General features: G+C 42.7%; 1 protein-coding gene across 1 annotated transcript; it reads right to left on the minus strand.

Annotated features, from left to right (window-relative positions):
• Window positions 1-2,129: 2,129 nt before the first annotated feature.
• On the minus strand, window positions 2,130-15,445 carry LOC138877724 (uncharacterized). The gene is made up of 3 exons (XM_070157354.1): window positions 15,158-15,445; window positions 9,645-9,893; window positions 2,130-2,162 (listed from the first exon to the last, which is right to left on the minus strand). The coding sequence occupies exons 1-3, from the start codon at window positions 15,443-15,445 to the stop codon at window positions 2,130-2,132; spliced, it is 570 nt and encodes a 189-aa protein (XP_070013455.1).
• Between the last annotated feature and the right edge of the window lie 3,692 nt (window positions 15,446-19,137).

The raw sequence follows: 19,137 nt of genomic DNA on the forward strand, positions 1-19,137 counted from the left end.
TTCGGAAAAAATATTCAACCAACCCCAATCCTTTTACCCATTAACATCTTAGAAGATTTCACAAAATCTTTATCACTTAGTTTTCGACTTTTCGGGAATATCTTAGCTGATGAATTAGTAGTTGTTGTTCTTGTTTCTTTAGTACCTTTAGTAGTTCCTATACCTATCATGCTCCTTGGATTATTTACAAGTGGTATTCAAGCTCTTATTTTTGCAATTTTAGCCGCAACTTATATAGGTGAATCCATGGAGGGCCATCATTGAAATAGTCTTATTTAGCTTAGCCCAAAGCAATGTATAAATATGGTGGGTGGCTCAAGAGAATTACTTAACTTAAGGAATAAAATAGGGGAATCTAAATATACAACTATTTTATATACGATCTAGAGTGATAGCAAAAAAATTATGATGATATTAAAGAGTAAGGGGAAAAAGATCTTAAAAAAAAAGATCTTTTTCCTAAAATTTCCCTTTCCTTCACTTAATATCATACTTCGTCTCAATGAATATTCACTTTAGATTGCTTAGTACATCTCATTATTAATTCATTGTTAAAACAATTTGAATATAATAATTTTTGTCAATAATTATAATTCTTGTTGTATAGGTTTACGACGTGTAATTAAATTAAATTAAATAAAAAAGGGTGAAACGATTTCCTTTTCAGTTGATTTTATTCCACGATTGACCAAAATATTAATAATTAATAAATAAATTATTTATTTTTATTAATAAATTGCATGGACTTAGATCAATCAAATAATGATATTTCTATACATATGGAATTATGCGGCCTAATCAATTTGTCCATTTAGATTTATCTAGGTGGAATAACAAGAAAAGGTAAGGTTCAAAAGAATTTACAAAAAAAGGACTTTTTGAGTATTTTAGAAAGGGTCGGTTAGGAGAGGGAGGTATATGTAATTGAATAACTATAAGCCGACCCTTCTAGATGTTTCGACACTTGATTCTCGAATAGGAATGAATCTAAGATGAATGCTTGGTTTACGTTATGGAAGAAAGACATGTATATGTGATATTAGATATTGACTAGTGCTAGTTATATATGAAATGAACAAAAGATATATTTTACTACTCTAGGGGATTCTAATATACTAGAAGTCCTTCCGGCCCCTTGTGACTGTGAATTGAATGAATAAACGGATGAAATCAAGAAATAATTCAACTAACAGTTTGAACCAAGAAATGGAAGAACGAAAGTCGTATGGGTTAAGAAAGACTCTATGGCTAAAAAGTAAAAAATATATATTGAAGTAGTTCTGATGATTCAATAATCTTATTACTTCAATCCGAAGTTCTTAGTTACTTCGACTGGATGAGTCCTAGCGAAGGAATAATTAAGTCATAACTCATTGGTTGATTGTATCATTAACCATTTCTTTTTTTTTTGGTACGAGGAACTTATCATGAATCCACTGATTTTTGCCGCTTCCATTATTGCTGTTGGATTGGCCATAGGGCTTGCTTCTATTAGACCCGGAGTTGGTCAAGGAACTGCTGCGGGTCAAGCTATAGAGGGTATCGCGAGACAGCCTGAGGCAGAGGGAAAAATTTGTGGTACGCTATTGCTTAGTCTAGCTTTTATGGAAGCATTAACAATTTATGGACTGGTTGTAGCATTAGCACTTTTATTTGCGAATCCTTTTGTTTAATCTTAGCTTAGAAATTTGAAAAATAAATACATTTTTCATATTTTATTGCCTTCGACTTGTTGTTTGCTTTTTAAAATTCTATCAAGATTTCCCTCCTCCAATTCTTTATTCTTTGAGAAAAGAACCTACGGGAAGGGCTGATTAGCGGATGAGGAATTAGCATACTGACACACTTTCATCCTTCCCGTTCATAGACCAAGGTAATGTCACGACCCGGTTTTCCCACCCTTGGGAGTCATGATGGCGCCTACTCGTAGAAGCTAGGCAAACCACTAAACATAGAAAATTTCTAACTCTTTCATTTTTAATCTTTTTTAACAATCTGAATTAACAGGTATCCAACATTTAGATATTAACGATAAATGAAATCAAGCAGAAGACTTAATCTAATATAATAACCAAGACCAGTACGATAATGACAACACACTTCTCTCCCCGGAATCTGGTGTCACAATATCATGGACGGACTAAGATTACTACAACAAATGTCTGAAACAAATACAATTTGTCTCGAAATCTAATGAAAACAGAGTACATAATAAAGTAGAAGAGAACGCCGGGCCTGCGGACGCTTGCAGGACTACCTCGGGATCTCTGGCTGGACTGAAAGCAGGCTCCCCAAGAGCTACTGTCCAAAAGCTACTTCGAAATCTGCAGATAGTGCAGAGTGTAGCATCAGCACAACCGACCCTGTGTGCTGGTAAGTGCCTGGCCTAACCCCGGCAAGGTAGTGACGAGGCTAGGAACAAACTCCAGATAAACCTGTGCAGTTATATAATATATAGCGGAAAATAAAAAGGAATAAACAATTAACATGGGAGGGGTACATGCTACGAGGGAAATATCAAATCCTGCAGAAACTTAAGAGAAATATGAGAGAACAATTCAAGATTTACAACAAAGCCATAATAACACTGTTGCGGCGCGCAACCCGATCCCTATCATTTAACACTGTTGCGGTGTGCAACCCGATCCATTTATATCACTATTGCGGCGTGCAATCCGACCCAATATAACATTGTTGCGGCGTGCAACCTGTTCCATATATAGTATTGTTGCGGCATGCAACCCGATCCAACATAACATTGTTGCGGCATGCAACCCGATCCATATATAGTATTGTTGCGGCGTGCAACCCGATCCAATATAACATTGTTGCGGCGTGCAACCCGTTCTACATATAGTATTATTGCGGCTTGCAACCCTATCCAACATAACATTTATATACCTTTAGCAACAACCATACCAAGAGTCCCGGCAAGGGAACAACAATAAGCTACACTATCCCGACAAGGGATTCAACAGTAAAAGTAAATACGTCCCGGCAAGGGAGAAACAACTATAACCAATCTTAACCCAACTTCTACTCATATCAGCTAACACCAATACTCAATCATAAGTGATTTCCACGAAAACAAACTTAATCCTTGCTCAATATTAAGAATCATCATTTAAAACATCTGTAGTACTATTTAAGAACACAAAATAAATTGCAATTTAAGACTCACGGTCATGCTCGACACCAACGTATAGATACTCGTCACCATGCGTATACGTCGTACTCAACAAGAAGCAAATAGCAAATAGGACACAACTCCTAATCCCTCAAGCTAAGGTTAGACCGAACACTTACCTCGAACTTCCACGGATAACTCAAGCCTCAAACACCGCCTTTCCTTTTGAATTTGACTCTAAATCAATTGTATCTAGACATAATCGACTTACTAACATCAATAAACGCTAATCAATCCAATTCTAATGCTTAATTATAGCTTTCCCATCATTCTTCCCAAAAAGTCAAAAATTGACCCCGGGCCCGCTTGTTCAAAACACGAGGTTCGGACAAAAATCAGATCACCATTCACCCACGAGCCCGAATATATTTTGTTTTTGAAATCCGACCCCGAAACGAGGTCAAATTCCCAAATAATCAAAAAGCCCTAACTCTACCCAAATCCCTATCTACCCTTAATCTCATGTTTTAAGCCTAGAAATCTAGTGGGCGTTGATAAAAATGGAAGAAAACGAGCTTAGGATTACATACCTGTGAAGCTATGGTGAAGTTCCTCTTCAAAAATCTCCCAAGAGGTGTGGAGAAGATGAAGTTTATGAAAAATGGTGAAAATCTCGTAATGCATTCTGTTTTTGGAACTTAAAATAACTGGGCGAATTTGGTCTTCGCGTTCGCGATGAGCTAGGCCTGAGAGACCTTCGCATTTGCATAAACGAGCTCACGTTCGCGGAGCATTAACTCCTTGAGCCATCGCGTTCGCGGCCAGGAGTTCGCTTCGCATAGGGTATAATATCCCTCCCCCTACCCAGGCTCATAAGCCTTCGCGTTCGCGTTACCAGGCCCGCGTTCGCAAAGGGAAGACCCCCCAGAGTTCGCATTCGCAACCTGGGTCACGCATTCGCGTAGAAGGAAATTTCTTTCAGCATGAATATCTCATTGCGTTCGCAAGGGTCCTCCCGCGAACGCGAAGAAGAAAATACCAGCACACCAGAACTGAAAAAAACCTGCAAAGTTTATGAGTTCAAAAACCTTCCGAAACTCACCCGAGCCCTCGGGGCTCCAAACCAAACATACGTACTAACTCAAAAACATCATATGAACTTATACGTGCGATCAAATCGCCAAAATAACCCCTTAAACAACGAATTAAACCTCAAAATCGATAAAATATTTCAAATCTTCTTAAAACATCAAATTTTGCATTTAAGGTCCGATTAACGTCAAATGACATCCGTTTCTTACCAAACTTCACAGAATTATATTAAATCACATATAAGACTTGTATCAGGCGTCAGAACCAAAAATACAGGCCCGATACCAACATGTTCTAATCAAAATTCATTTCCAAATCCTTTAAACAATTTGGAAAACAATTTTCTTTTAAAAATTTATTTCTCGGGCTTGGGACCTCGGAATTCGATTCCGGGCATACGCCCAAGTCCCGTATTTTCCTACGGACCCTCCGAGACCGTCAAAACATGGGTTTGGGTCCATTTACCCAAAAAATTGACCGAAGTCAAATTAATTCATTCTATAGTCAAAATTTATCATTTTTCACAGATTTTCACATATAAGCTTTCCGGCTACGCGCTCGACTACGCACACAAATCGAGGTAATGCTAAAAAAGGTTTTTAAAGCCTCAGAATGCGGAATTTTATTCACATTCTCCACCTCTAAAACAATTGTTTGTCCTCGAACGGACAGAAGAAGGAAGTACCTGAGTCCGGGAAAAGATGGGGATAACGGCTCCACATATCGGGCTCGGACTCCCAGGTCGATGCCTCAGGAGACTGACCTCTCCACTGAACACGAACATAAGGAAAACTCTTCGATCTCAACTGATGAACCTGCCGGTCTAGGATAGCTACCGGCTCCTCCTCATAAGACAAGTCCTTGTCCAACTGGACAGTGCTGAAATCTAACACGTGGGATGGATCGCCGTGATACTTCTAAAGCATGGATACATGAAACACTGGATACACGATTGCCAAGCTCGGCGGCAATGCAAGTCTTATAAGCCACCTCTCCAACTCAATCAAGAATCTCAAACGGGCCAATGAACCTAGGGCTAAGCTTGCCCTTCTTCCCAAATCTCATCACACCCTTCATAGGCGACACTCGAAGCAATACTCGCTCACCGACCATGAATGCCAAATCACAAACCTTGCGGTCGGTATAACTCTTTTGCCTGGACTGAGCTGTACGAAGCATATCCTGAATAATCCTGACCTTGTCCAAGGCATCCTGAACTAGATCCGTACCCAACAACCGAGCCTCTCCCGGCTCAAACCATCCAACCGGAGACCGACACCACCTACCATATAAAGCCTCATAAGGAGCCATCTGAATACTCGATTGGTAGTTGTTGTTGTAGGCAAACTCTACTAAAGGCAAAAACTGATCCCACGAGCCTCCAAAGTCAATGACACAAGCTCGGAGCATATCCTCCAAAATCTAAATGGTCCGCTCGGACTGCCCGTCTATCTGAGGATGAAACACTGTGCTCAACTCAACCCGCGTGCCCAACTCTCGCTGAACTACTCTCCAGAAGCGTGAGGTAAACTGTGTACCTCGGTCCGAAATGATAGACATGGGCATACCATGAAGGCGAACAATCTCCCGGATATAGATCTCAGCTAACCTCTCAGAAGAATAGGAGACTGCCACAGGAATGAAATGCGCTAACTTGGTCAGCCTATCAATAATGACCCATACTGTGTCGAACTTCCTCCGAGTCTGCGGGAGTCCAACAACGAAATCCATAGTGATTCGCTCCCACTTCCACTCGGGAATCTCAATCCTCTGAAATGAACCACCGGGCCTTTGATGCTCGTACTTAACCTGCTGACAATTCAAACACCGAGCCACATATGTAAGGATATCCTTCTTCATTCTCCGTCACCAATAATGCTGCCGCAAATCCTGATACATCTTCGCGGCGCCTGGATGAATAGAGTACCGGGAGCTATGGGCCTCCTCTAAAATCAACTCTCCGAGTCCATCCACATTAGGCATACAAACTCGACCCTGTAATCTCAAAACTCCATCATCACCTAAGGTAACTTGCTTGGCACCTCCGTGCTGCATCGTGTCTCTAAGGACACACAAATGGGGATCATCTTACTGCCGATCACGAATACGCTCCAATATTGAAGAACGAGCGACTGTGCAAGCTAACACACGGCTGGGCTCAGAAACATCCAACCTCACAAACTGATTGGCCAAAGTCTGAATGTCCAAAGCAAGTGGTCTCTCACTGACCGGAATATAAGCAAGACTGCCCATACTGGCTAACTTCCTACTCAAAGAATCGGCCACCATATTGGCCTTTCCCGGATGAGATAAGATGATGATATTATAGTCTTTCAACAACTCCAACTACCTCCTCTGCCTCAAATTCAACTCCTTTTTCTTGAACAAATACTGAAGACTCTTTTGATCCGTGAACACCTCACATGCCACGCCATACAGATAATGCCTCAAAATCTTCAATGCGTGAACAATGGCTGCCAACTCCAAATCATGAACCGGGTAGTTCTTCTCATGAATCTTCAACTGTCGTGAAGCATAGGCAATGACCTTGCCATCATGCATCAACACTGCACCAAGTCCAATACGAGATGAATCACAATAAACTGTATAAGGCCCTGAACCTGTGGGCAAAACCAATACCAGTACCGTAGTCAGAGCTGTCTTGAGTTTCTGAAAGCTCGCCTCATACTCGTCTAACCATCTGAACTGGGCACCATTCTGGGTCAACCTGGTCATCGGGGTTGCGATAGATGAAAACCCCTCCACGAACCAATGATAGTAGCCTACCAATCCCAAGAAACTCCGAATTTCTGTAGTTAATGCTGGTCTAGGCCAGTCCTTGACTGCCTCAGTTTTCTTCGAATCGACTTGAATACCCTCTACTGATACAACATGACCCAGGAATGCAACTAAACTCAACCAAAACTCACACTTCGAGAACTTAGCATATAACTGACTATCCCTCAAGGTCTGAAGAACCACTCTAAGATGTTGCACGTGCTCCTCCCGGCTGCGGGAATAGATCAAAATATCATCAATGAAGACTATCACGAACAAATCCAAATAAGGACAGAACACTCGGTTCATCAAATCCATAAAAGTTGCTGGGACATTCGTCAAACCGAATGACATCACCAAGAACTCATAATGCCCGTACCGAGTGCAAAAGGCTATCTTAGGGACATCGGATGCCCTAATCCTCAACTGATGGTAGCCAGATCTCAAGTAAATCTTTGAAAATACCTTAGCACCCTGAAGCTGATCAAACAAATCATCAATCCTTGGCAATGGATACATATTCTTGATCGTAACCTTGTTCAACTGCCGGTAATCAATACACATTCTCATCGATCTCTCCTTCTTCTTAAAAAACAACACTGGCGCACCCCAAGGCTAAACACTCGGCCTAATGAAACCCTTCTCAAGCAAGTCTTGCAATTGCTCCTTCAACTCTTTCAACTCAGGCGGGGCCATATGATACGGCAGGATAAAAATGGGCTGAGTGCCCGGAGCCAAATCAATACAAAAGTCAATATCTCTATCGGGTGGCATACCCGGCAGGTCTGAAGGGAAAACCTCAGGAAACTCAAGAACAACAGGCACATAAACAATAGAAGGAACCTCAGCACTAGAATCACGAACATATGCCGAATAGGCCAAACACCCCTTCTCGACCATATGCCGAGCCTTCACATAAGAAATAACACTATGGGTAAAATGACCAGGAGTCCCTCTTCACTCTAAACGAGGTAAACCCGGTAAGGCTAAGGTCACAGTCTTGGCATGATAATCCAAGATAGCATGGTAAGGTGATAGCTAGTCTATCCCCAATATAACATCGAAATCAACCATGTCCAGAAGCAACAAATCTACGTGGGTCTCAAGACCTCCAATCACAACTATACAAGAGCGATGGACTCGATTTACCACAATAGAATCACCCACCAGTGTAGACACATATACGGGGGAACTCAAGGAATCACTAGGCATGACCAGATACGGTGCAAAATAAGATGACACATAGGAGTACGTAGACCCTGGATCAAATAAAACGGAAGCATCTCTGCCACAAACCAGAACAGTACCTGTGATTACTGCATCTAAAGTCTCAGCCTCAGGCCTGGCTGGAAGAGCATAACATTGGGGCTGGGCCCCACCACCTTGGACTACCTCTCTGGGACTGCCTGTAGCTGGCTGGCCTCCACCTCTAGCGGTCCGAGCTCCACCTCTAGCACCTCTACCTCCACCTCTCGCACCTCTACCCCCACCTATAGCTGGCTGGGCGGTTTGTGGAACACCTGGTGCCTGAACTATAGCACGGGAACCCTGTTGCTGCGACTGAGTACCTACCAATATCGGACAAGCTCTCCTGATATGACCATAATCACCACACTTAAAACATCCACCTGAGTGTTGCGGCTGAGGAAACTGAGACTGACCCTGGCGACCTGAATGACCACCCCAAAAACTCTAGAGTGGCGGTGCACTGATAGGAGCTGGTGGTGCACTGTAGGGCTGCTAATCCAAATACTGCATGTGAGAACCACGGCCACTTGAAGCGCTGACTGAAAGGGCCTAGGAGGATGGCCTCTACCATACGAATCCCTGCCTCTAGACGAGGCACCACTGAATCTTCTTGAATAATGGGGCCTCTTGTCCGACCCATGACCACCTCCCTGCGATAGAACCATCTCCACTCTCCTGGCCACATTGACCGCCTCTTGGAAAGTAATCTCACTCCCAGTCTCCCTAGCCATCTGAAGACGAATCGGCTAAATAAGTCCATCAATGAACCTCCTCACCCTCTCTCTCTCTCGGTGGGAAGAATGACAAGAGCATGACGAACCAAGTCGATGAATCTGGTCTCATACTGGGTAACAGTAATGGAACCCTACTGGAGACGCTCAAACTGCCTCCGATAGGCCTTTCTCTGAGTGATGGGGAGAAACTTCTCCAAAAATAGTTGAGTAAACTGCTCCCAAGTCAAAGCTGGCGATCTGGCTGGTCTAACCAAACAGAAATCCCTCCACCAAATCTTGGTGGATCCAGATAAGCGAAAAGTGGCAAAATCAACCCCATTGGTCTCAACTATCCCCATGTTCCTGAGAACCTCATAACAGCTATCTAGATAATCCTAGGGATCCTTAGTAGATCCACCGCTGAAAGTAGTAGTAAAGAACTTGGTGAACCTATCCAACCTCCACAAGGCATCGACAGACATAGCTACTCCATCACCGGTCTGAGCTACCACACCCAGCTGAACTGCTCTAACTGGCTGATCTACTGGAGTCTGAAACTGGGGAGCTACCTGCTCCGGGGTGCGAGTAGCAGGAGTCTGGGCTCCTCCTCCAACCTGAGAGATGGCTGGTGCTACAGGAAGCAAGCCTGCCCGAGTGACACTCTCCATAAGGCCGACTAGACGGACCAGAGCATCTTGAAGTACTGGGGTAGCAATAAACCCCTCTAGGACCTGAGCTGGGCCCACCGGAAATGCTGGGGCCGAAACCTCATCACCAAAGTCAACCTGAGGCTCCGCTGCAGGTGCTGCTGCCCAGGGTTGAGCTCTACCCCTATCTCGGCCTCTAGCACGGCCTCGCCCTCTGTCCCTCATGGGAGCTGTTGCTGGGGGCTCGGGCTGCTGGTCAGTGGATGAGGAAGCGCGTGTTCTCGCCATCTGCGAAAGAACAGAGTAGAATTTCAATTAGCATTGAGAAACCAATCCGCATGACAGGAAAGAATAAAAGTGGAATGTTTCCTAACTTTGTAGCCTCTGGGGGATAAATACATACGTCTCCGTATCGATCCCTCAAACTCTACTAAGCTTGTTTGTGAATTGTGAGACCTATGTAACCTAGAGCTTTGATGCCAACTTGTCACGACCCGAATTTCCCACCCTCGGGAGTCGTGATGGCGCATACTTGTAGAAGCTAGGCAAGCCACTAAACATAGAAAATTTCTAACTCTTTCATTTTTAACCCTTTTTAACAATCTGAATTAACAGGTATCCAACATTTAGATATTAACGATAAATGAAATCAAACGGAAGACTTAATCTAATATAATAACCAATACCAGTACGATAATGACAACACACATCTCTACTCGGAATGTGGAGTCACAAAATCACGGACGGACTAAGATTACTACAACAAGTGTCTGAAAGAAATACAATCTGTCTCGAAATCTAATGAAAACAGAGTAAATAATAAAGTAGAAGAGAACGTTGGGCCTGTGGACGCCTACAGGAATACCTCGGGATCTCTGGCTGGACTAAGGCAGGCTTCTCAAGTGCTACTATCCAAAAGTTGCTTCGGAATCTGCACATAGTGCAGAGTGTAGCATCAGCACAACCAACCCCATGTGCTAGTAAGTTCCTGTCCTAACCCCGGCGAGGTAGTGACGAGGCTAGGACCAGATTCCAGATAAACCTGTGTAGTTATAAAATATACATCGAAAAATAAACAGGAATAAACAATTAACATGGGAGGGGTACATGCTACGGGGGAAATATCGAATCCAGCAGAAACTTAAGAGAAATATGAGAGAACAATTCAAGATTTACAACAAAGCCATAATAAAACTGTTGCGGCGCGCAACCCGGTCCCTATCATTCAACACTGTTGCGGCGTGCAACCCGATCCATTTATATCACTGTTGCGGCGTGCAATCCGATCCAATATAACATTGTTGCGGCGTGCAACCTGATCCAAGATAACATTGTTGTGGCGTGCAACCCGTTCCATATATAGTATTGTTGCGGCGTGCAACCCAATCCAACATAACATTGTTGCGGCATGCAACCCATTCCATATATAGTATTGTTGCGGCGTGCAACCCGATCAAACATAACATTTATATACCTTTAGCAACAACCATACCAAGAGTCCCGGCAAGGGATCAACAATAAGCTACACTATCCCGGCAAGGGATTCGACAATAAAAGTAAATACGTCCCGGCAAGGGAGAAACAACTATAACCAATCTTAACCCAACTTCTACTCATCTCAGCTAACACCAATACTCAATCATAAGTGATTTCCACGAAAACAAACTTAATCCTTGCTCAATATCGAGAATCATCATTTAAAACATCTGTAGTACTATTTAAGAACACAAAATAAATTGCAATTTAAGACTCACGGTCATGCTCGACACCAACGTATAGATACTCGTCACCATGCCTATACGTCGTACTCAACAAGAAGCAAATAGCAAATAGGACACAACTCCTAATCCCTCAAGCTAAGGTTAGACCGAACACTTACCTCGAACTTCCACGACCAACTCAAGCCTCAAACACCGCCTTTCTTTTTGAATTTGAGTCCAAATCAATTGTATCTAGACATAATCGACTTACTAACATCAATAAACGCTAAACAATCCAATTTCAATGCTTAATTATAGCTTTCCTATCATTCTTCCCAAAAAATCAAAAATTGACCCCAAGCCCGCTTTGTCAAAACACGAGGTTCGGACCAAAATCCGATCACTCATTCACCCACGATCCCGAATATATATTTTGCTTTGAAATCCGACCCCAAAATGCACGTAGGCGGTGAATCGGGTTGAAAGTGAAAGCCGCCAAAAACTGGCGGAATGCTCTCGAAACCAATTCACTTGAGTGAGACAGAGGAGAGTGGAATTTCGTGTGTAGGGGTGAAATCCGGAGATCTACGAAGGAAGGCCAAAAGCGAAGGCAGCTCTCTGGGTCAAATTCCCAAATTATCAAAAAGCCCTAACTCTACCCAAATCCCTAAGAGGTGTGGAGAAGATGAAGTTCATGAAAAATGGTGGAAATCCCATAATGCATTCTATTTTTGGAACTTAAAATAACTGGGCGAATTTGGTCTTCGCGTTCGCGGTGAGCTACGCCTGAGAGACCTTCGCGTTTGCGTAACCGGGCTCGCATTCGCGGAGCATTAACTCCTCGAGCCATCGCGTTCGCGACTAGGAGGTCGCATTCGCATAGGGTATAATATCCCTCCCCCTGCCCAGGCTCATAAGCCTTCGCGTTCACGTTACCAAGCCCGCATTCGCGAAGGGAAGACCCCCCAAAGCTTCGCGTTCGCGAGGGTCCTCCCACGAACGCGAAGAAGAAAATACCAGCACACCAGAACTGAAAAAAACCTGCAACTTTTATGAGTTCAAAAACCTTCCGAAACACATCCGAAACTCACACGAGCCCTCGGGGCTCCAAACCAAACATACGTACTAACTCAAAAACATCATATGAATTTATTTGTGCGATCAAATCGCCAAAATAGCCCCTTAAACAACGAATTAAACCTCAAAATTGATGAAATATTTTAAAACTTCTTAAAACATCAAATTTTGCATTTAAGGTCCGAATCACGTCAAATGACATCCGTTTCTTACCAAACTTCACAGAATTATCTTAAATCACATTTAAGACCTGTATCGGGCGCCGGAACCAAAAATATGGGCCCGATACCAACATGTTCTAATCAAAATTCATTTCCAAATCCTTTTAAACAATTTACTTTAAAATTTTTATTTCTCGGGCTTGGGACCTCGGAATTTAATTTCGGGAATACGCCTAAGTCCCATATTTTCCAACGGACCCTCCGGGACCGTCAAATATATAAGCTTTCCGGCTATTACGAAGTAAACGCAACCAATTGTGTCTGGGACTGGCGAAATGAGATCATTGACTATCTCAAGCACGAAAAATTACCTGAAGATCCCAAGGCATATCGGGCACTGCGCTCTAAAGCAGCTCGATACAGCTTCAAGGGAGGTCAACTCTATAGAAGATCCTTCTAAGGCCCGTTGGCCCGATGTCTGGGAGCTTCCGAAGCCAACTATGTCATGCAGGAAGTCCATGAAGGGATCTGTAGAAATCACTCGGGCGCGGATTCCTTAGTGTTAAAATTAATTTGGGAAGGATACTACTGGCCTCGTATGGAACAAGACGCCAAGGCTTATGTTCAGAAATGTGATAAATGTCAACACCACGCACCATTAGTACATCAACCGGTAGAGCTATTACATTCAGTTTTATCTCTATGGTTGTTCATGAAGTGGGGGAAGGATATTGTCGGTCTGTTGCCGCCATCCCCCGGTAAGGTAAGATTTCTTTTGATTTTAACTGACTAATTTTCTAAGTGGGTTGAAATGGGTCCTTACCTGAAGATCTGCGAATGCGAAGTGGTATATTTCTTGTGGAAAAATATAATTTGAAGACTTGGGATATCAAAAGAGATAGCCTACGATAATTGGACACAATTTATAGGTGTAAAGGTAACTAAATTCCTTGAATATTTGAAAATAAAAAGGATCACATCGTCACCTTATCACCTGAGTGCAGACGGTCAAGCAAAATCAACAAACAAAGTGATTATCCAAAATCTCAAAAAGAGATTGGAAGCAGCCAAAGGTAAATAGACCGGAAGAGCTACCATGAGTGTTATAGGCATATCAAACAATGGCTAAATCAAGAAGGGGGAAACTCCTTTCTCTCTTGTATACGGAGCAGAATCCTTGATTCCAGTGGAATTAGGGGAACCTACCTTGAGATATTTCCGGGCGAATGAAGAAACAAATAATGAAGCAATGTTGGTCGAATTGGAACTGCTTGACGAACGTAGGGACTTGGCGCATATAAGAATGGCATCCCAAAAGTAGAGAATGGAAAGATATTGCAATCGAAGAGCCAACGTCCATTATTTCAAAGTAGGAGACTTGATTTTAAGGAAAGTAACTCAGAACACCCGGGAGCTCAACGCAGAGAAGCTGGGTCCAACATGGGAAGGCCCCTACCGAATTTCAACTATCACCAGAAAAGGGTTATACGAATTGGAAAATTAAGATGGAAAAAGTTGCCGAGAAACTAGAATGTGGCACACCTCAAAAGGTACTATTGTTGACGAACATCACCTATACTGAAAGTATGTGCTGCACTCTTTTTCCCTTCATCCAGTTTTTGTTCCAATTGGGTTTTTCTGGCAAGGTTTTTAACAAGGCAACAACGGAAAGCATACTACGAAGGAAGCTTCGTCAGCGGATATAAGACCTTAAAATGACAAGGCACACAGACAACGAATCCCTATGGAGCGGTTAGATAATCTTTTGCTTGGTAGCAAAGTTCCGACCGGAAAGTAAAATTTTCTATCGGGAAAAGAGTTACCTGACCGTTCACGAGTGCAGGCCACTGTAGGGTTGTTAGATAGTCTTTGGCTCGATAACAAAGTTCCTAAGGGGAAGTGAAACTTACTATCAAACTAAAGATTATCTAACCATTAAATAGTGGAATCTTCAAAGAAGCAAGACTTCCAGTATTCAAGTTCGCATTCTTCGCATTCGAACACTGGGGGAATGATATAAGAATACAACAACAATGATTTCCACATCGACCAGAAATATGAAACCCGAAAACATAGTTGTATCATCGGGATCGGGGACTGTGCGGCCAGCCCCATAGAAACAAGTTGTATAAGTTAGTCACAAGTAATGACAATTTCTTTTTAGCACAACGAATGATTATATACTTTTGAAAATGGAAGGAATAAAGTAAAGTCCTTTTATTTTTATCTTGTTTCTTGTCCTATCAATGAATTAATTTTATCATTTGAAAGTTAAACAAGTACTTCAAATGCTAATGCCATAATGAACAGGAGATGTCCTGTTCAAGAGCACCGTAAACATAAGAGGGAACTCTCTTATGAAACCCTCATGGTAAGGGGTTGATTCCGGAAGAGCTTATGCTCGGAATTCAAATGCTCTCGGGGAAAAATACACCTGAAGCCTTGCATAATTCGATGCAAATAGAAAAACTTGCATAATACTTAAACGAAAAGTACGCAAAAAGAAATAATTGCACAATACTTAAACGAAAAAATAATTCCATCCATAGCAAACGTGCCAAGCAACACAAATACAAAGGTATGGAAAAGAAAAGAAAGTAAAAAGTTGAACTACTGCACCCCCAAAATCCGAAGGAAAAGAAGCATTTGCACTCCCGGGAGAAGTAGGTGGATTAGCCGTTGGCTCAATATCTTGGCCTTCACCATCTTGGCCTTCAGCATCATCCCCTTCCGGTTCTTCTTCAGTTCCCGAGAACTCGGAACCGGAACTAGAAGAGTCAGTAGCATCATGTTGAACCAGGAGACCCCGTCGGGCAGTTGACTCCAGCTCACGAACCTTAGCGATTTCGGCATCAAAGTCAATGACGCCCGATTTGGACTCTTCCAAGGTTTTTCTCCTCATGCTATACATAGAATATGTTTTTTCAACAACAAGGGAAGCCACTTATCGCTAAAGTTCTTCATTAAGACGGTCAACCTCAGTCGAAAGGTTATCCCGCTCGGATCTAATGGCCCGGAGGCTAAAATCAAGGTCACGGATAGTGGAGTTAAATACTTTATTATTCTCTATAACCCACTTATGCCTCTCTTCCAATCGGGCATACTTTTCCTCGGCACAAGCAACTTCTTCAGCTTTGGAGTTCAAGGTCGCCTCCAAATTATTTAATCTTTCAGTAGAGGCAGCCTCGCGATCGGATGCAGCAAGAACGACATTGTGGATCTCAACCCACTTTGCCCTAGCTTCTTCAAACTGTACCCTTAATAGGGTGGCATCTTGGCCGAGGGTCACTACCTCTTGCTCGATTTGCTACAACCGAGCCTCCAACTCAACGGCCTCAGCAGCTTGTGCTTCCAGTTCTAGGAGCCGAGCAACATTTGGTCTCGCTCGGCCAACAATGGATCCCGCTCGAAGGTAAGTTCCACCTTATCAAGAATCAACCTCTGAAGGCCCTCGGATGCAAGGAAGTTAGCCTGCAAAACAGAAGTACAAACTAAAAACCTTGCCATAACAACAATAGAAGAAACAATAGAGGAAAGAAAGATTTTACTGCTACTGCGTTATGCATGGCATTGTTCAACAAACACTCTCCCGAAATAGATTGCATTTTATTTATATCCTTTCTAAAGCCAGAGGCTTCAGATAATTAGCAAGTTCCACCAGCAGGGATAGTAGATAGCATCCGAAAACCGAAAGGGAGACACTCATCCTCCTCTATGGATCTCTGGAGGGGGCAAAATAATTATGCCCAAAATTCCCATAAACTGGGGACTGGGAAGAGGGACATCTTCCTCTCGGACGACTGCGGTCGGTGGAGATAATGTAGCACTTGATGGTGGCGAAGGCAAGGTCATAGAAGAAGGAGATGATACTGATAGCATTGTAGGTTGAGAAGTGGCGACTGAACTCGAAAGCGAGAGTTAGCATCTTCCACCATATCATGTTCCCTCCAGAGCGTCGGGGCGTCATCCTCGATTGCCGTAACTAGATCAACAGATTGAGCATTCTGTTGAGCTGATGAAGGTCATCATCTTCTATGTAGAGAAGCCCCCTCATCATTGGCTCCTTCATCGTTATCGATCACCACAATGTCTATGGCTGGCTTAGGCGCGACGTTATTCGCCTTTTTATTTTACCCTCGGTCGCAGAAGAATGTCGCCTTTTTTTTGCTTGTTCTCCGGCCGGGGACTCCTAGAAGAAACACTTACACCAGAAGCAGGCCCGATGACACCTATTCGGGTAAAAGCCTCCTGCACCAACCTCGCCGTATCAGCCAGAACGTCCTTCTCGGGATAGTAATAGAGCCCTGCGGAAGACCTGAATTCAGTAGGAAAGAAAGGTTAACCAATTTTTCTTATACGAGAAGTGAAGACAACATAAGTTCAACCTACCATGATTTTTGTCCTTCTACCCATATTTAAGGGCCAGTTCCTTCCACTTGCTGGTCTTAGGCGTAGTGACATCCAGAATCTTCTGGACCCACTGGTCTAGGCCTTCAATCCTAGGTGGTATCCACTGAGTTGCTGAAATAGTAAAAGAAGAAGGATCAACAATATCATGGGACAATCTTTAACTAGAAAGACAGACGATGTACTTACGAGTGGGGTTCCATAATTCAGGAAAGGATGGAGTCATGGTCAGGATAATGTCCCTGGTGGAAACCGCAACGAACCGCTCCATCCACCCACGGTCATTGTCATCATCCATGCTAGTTAGCAAAGCATGGTGACCACATTTGCTAAAGTTTATCATTCCCCCACGGAAAATCTTGGGGGAATAAAGGTTTATCAGTCGATCTAGAGATAGCTCTTCTCCCATCTCCTAACATAGACGTCGAAGACAAGCAACAGTCTGCCACACAGAAGGGCTTATCTGTGCCAAACAGACTTGGTAAAGAAGGCAAAACTCCAAGATAACGGAGTCAAGCCCCCCGCTAATGAGAACGGGTCCAGAGTAAAGCGATACGTATAAACATACGTAAAATCCTTCTTATAGAAGGTTACCGGCTCCGCCTGGTCAGGAGCAATGATGTTCATATCTTGACAACCACAATCTTCCTTCGCACTAGGAATGCTAGAAGGGTGGATGGAAGAAGGATACACGCCAACAACCCATGTTCGGGGGCTAGGAGAAGGGTACTTCTCTTCGAAGTCATTAGTTGTAATAAGCTTTCTGGGAATGATGGTGCTCACCGTGGTAGGAGCAGCATCATCAACACTTTCTTTATTTTTCGAAGCACTGGAATTCCTGGAAGAGGAGGCAAATGTTATAAGAAGAAAGAGAGTTTGAGAGAGTTTGGAAAGTTATGAAGTGTAAAAGGAGAAGGTTGATGCATATAAGTAAAGGAATAGGTGTCTAAAGTCGTGGCTATAATTACCTCAATAACCGGCAAATTGTTGCTGAATTATGGGATGAAGCATGTTTGGGGCATTAAATACGGAAAAACATGCGTCTAATCAACCGTCAGAAACTTTTCAGAAGGGGTCAAAGAATTTTCCGCCAAAAAGGTATCTATACCAACTTCTCGGTGACACAAGGTTATGTCACCGGAAGTAGGGGGACTATCTGTATAGGGTAAAATATGTTCATATTAAATGCTCGCATGATAAATCTACACGTGGAGCCGAAGAAAGAAGGCAAACAGGTCCGAAGGCAACGATCTCGTTTGTCCCCGGAGGGAATGGGGTTCATGAAGGCGGAATAAATGTCTACCACCTGATAGAATTTAATGGAGAATATTCTATAGCATTAAATATATAGTCCGTTACATAAAATATGACATTGACTGCCTACCGTTACACATTCTTTAATGGCCCTCATAATTGTCATTTAATAAGGGCTTGATCCTAGGACCTTGTTCCCTATGTGCAATTATAAATAGAGAGCTCAACAACTATTGTAGGACATGAATTTTCTAACAAGCTGATACTATACTTTGTTAAAAGCCCTCAATAATATTTTAATCTTCTTGCTTATTAATATTTTTACTACTGCCTTCGGAAGCACTGCTCCCGGAACCAAGATTTCTGATGTCTTATCTCGATTTCAACGCTAAGTCTTACATTCTTGTTTAATTTATTTATCATTTAGGGATCAAATCGATTCACTTATTTATAAACCACGTATAAATTCAACTGTACCGCTTTATAGGTAAACAACTTTGTCACTGGGAATTTTTGCCTTCTTATAACATATTGTTTTTATGTTTTAGTATTAATGGGAATCTAGATTTCATTCAGTTATTATCAACATATTGTTCCAAAAACATAGAAGGTTTGACAATTAGGTACTATTGGAATATTTGTTGGGTCTCTCACATCGGCTGAGGAATGAGGGATTTGGTCACTTTTTATGGCTCGGACAATTCTCACCTCATGAATTGGCTTTTAGAGTTGGGTAGGTCCAAGCTTCATTTCCTTGTCATGGTATCAGAGTCGGATTCTTTGTACCATTTTTGGACCCTCATATTATATTATTCATGCTTCAACATCGGCTAAGGAATGGGGGACTTGGGCAATCCTCATATCATGAACTAGCTTTTACAGTTGAGTTAGGCCAAGATCTATTTATTTGGCATTACTTAATCCTGAAAGAGT

The sequence above is a fragment of the Nicotiana sylvestris genome, chromosome 9 (genome assembly GCF_000393655.2).
Source record: "Nicotiana sylvestris chromosome 9, ASM39365v2, whole genome shotgun sequence".
Taxonomy (NCBI): domain Eukaryota; kingdom Viridiplantae; phylum Streptophyta; class Magnoliopsida; order Solanales; family Solanaceae; genus Nicotiana; species Nicotiana sylvestris.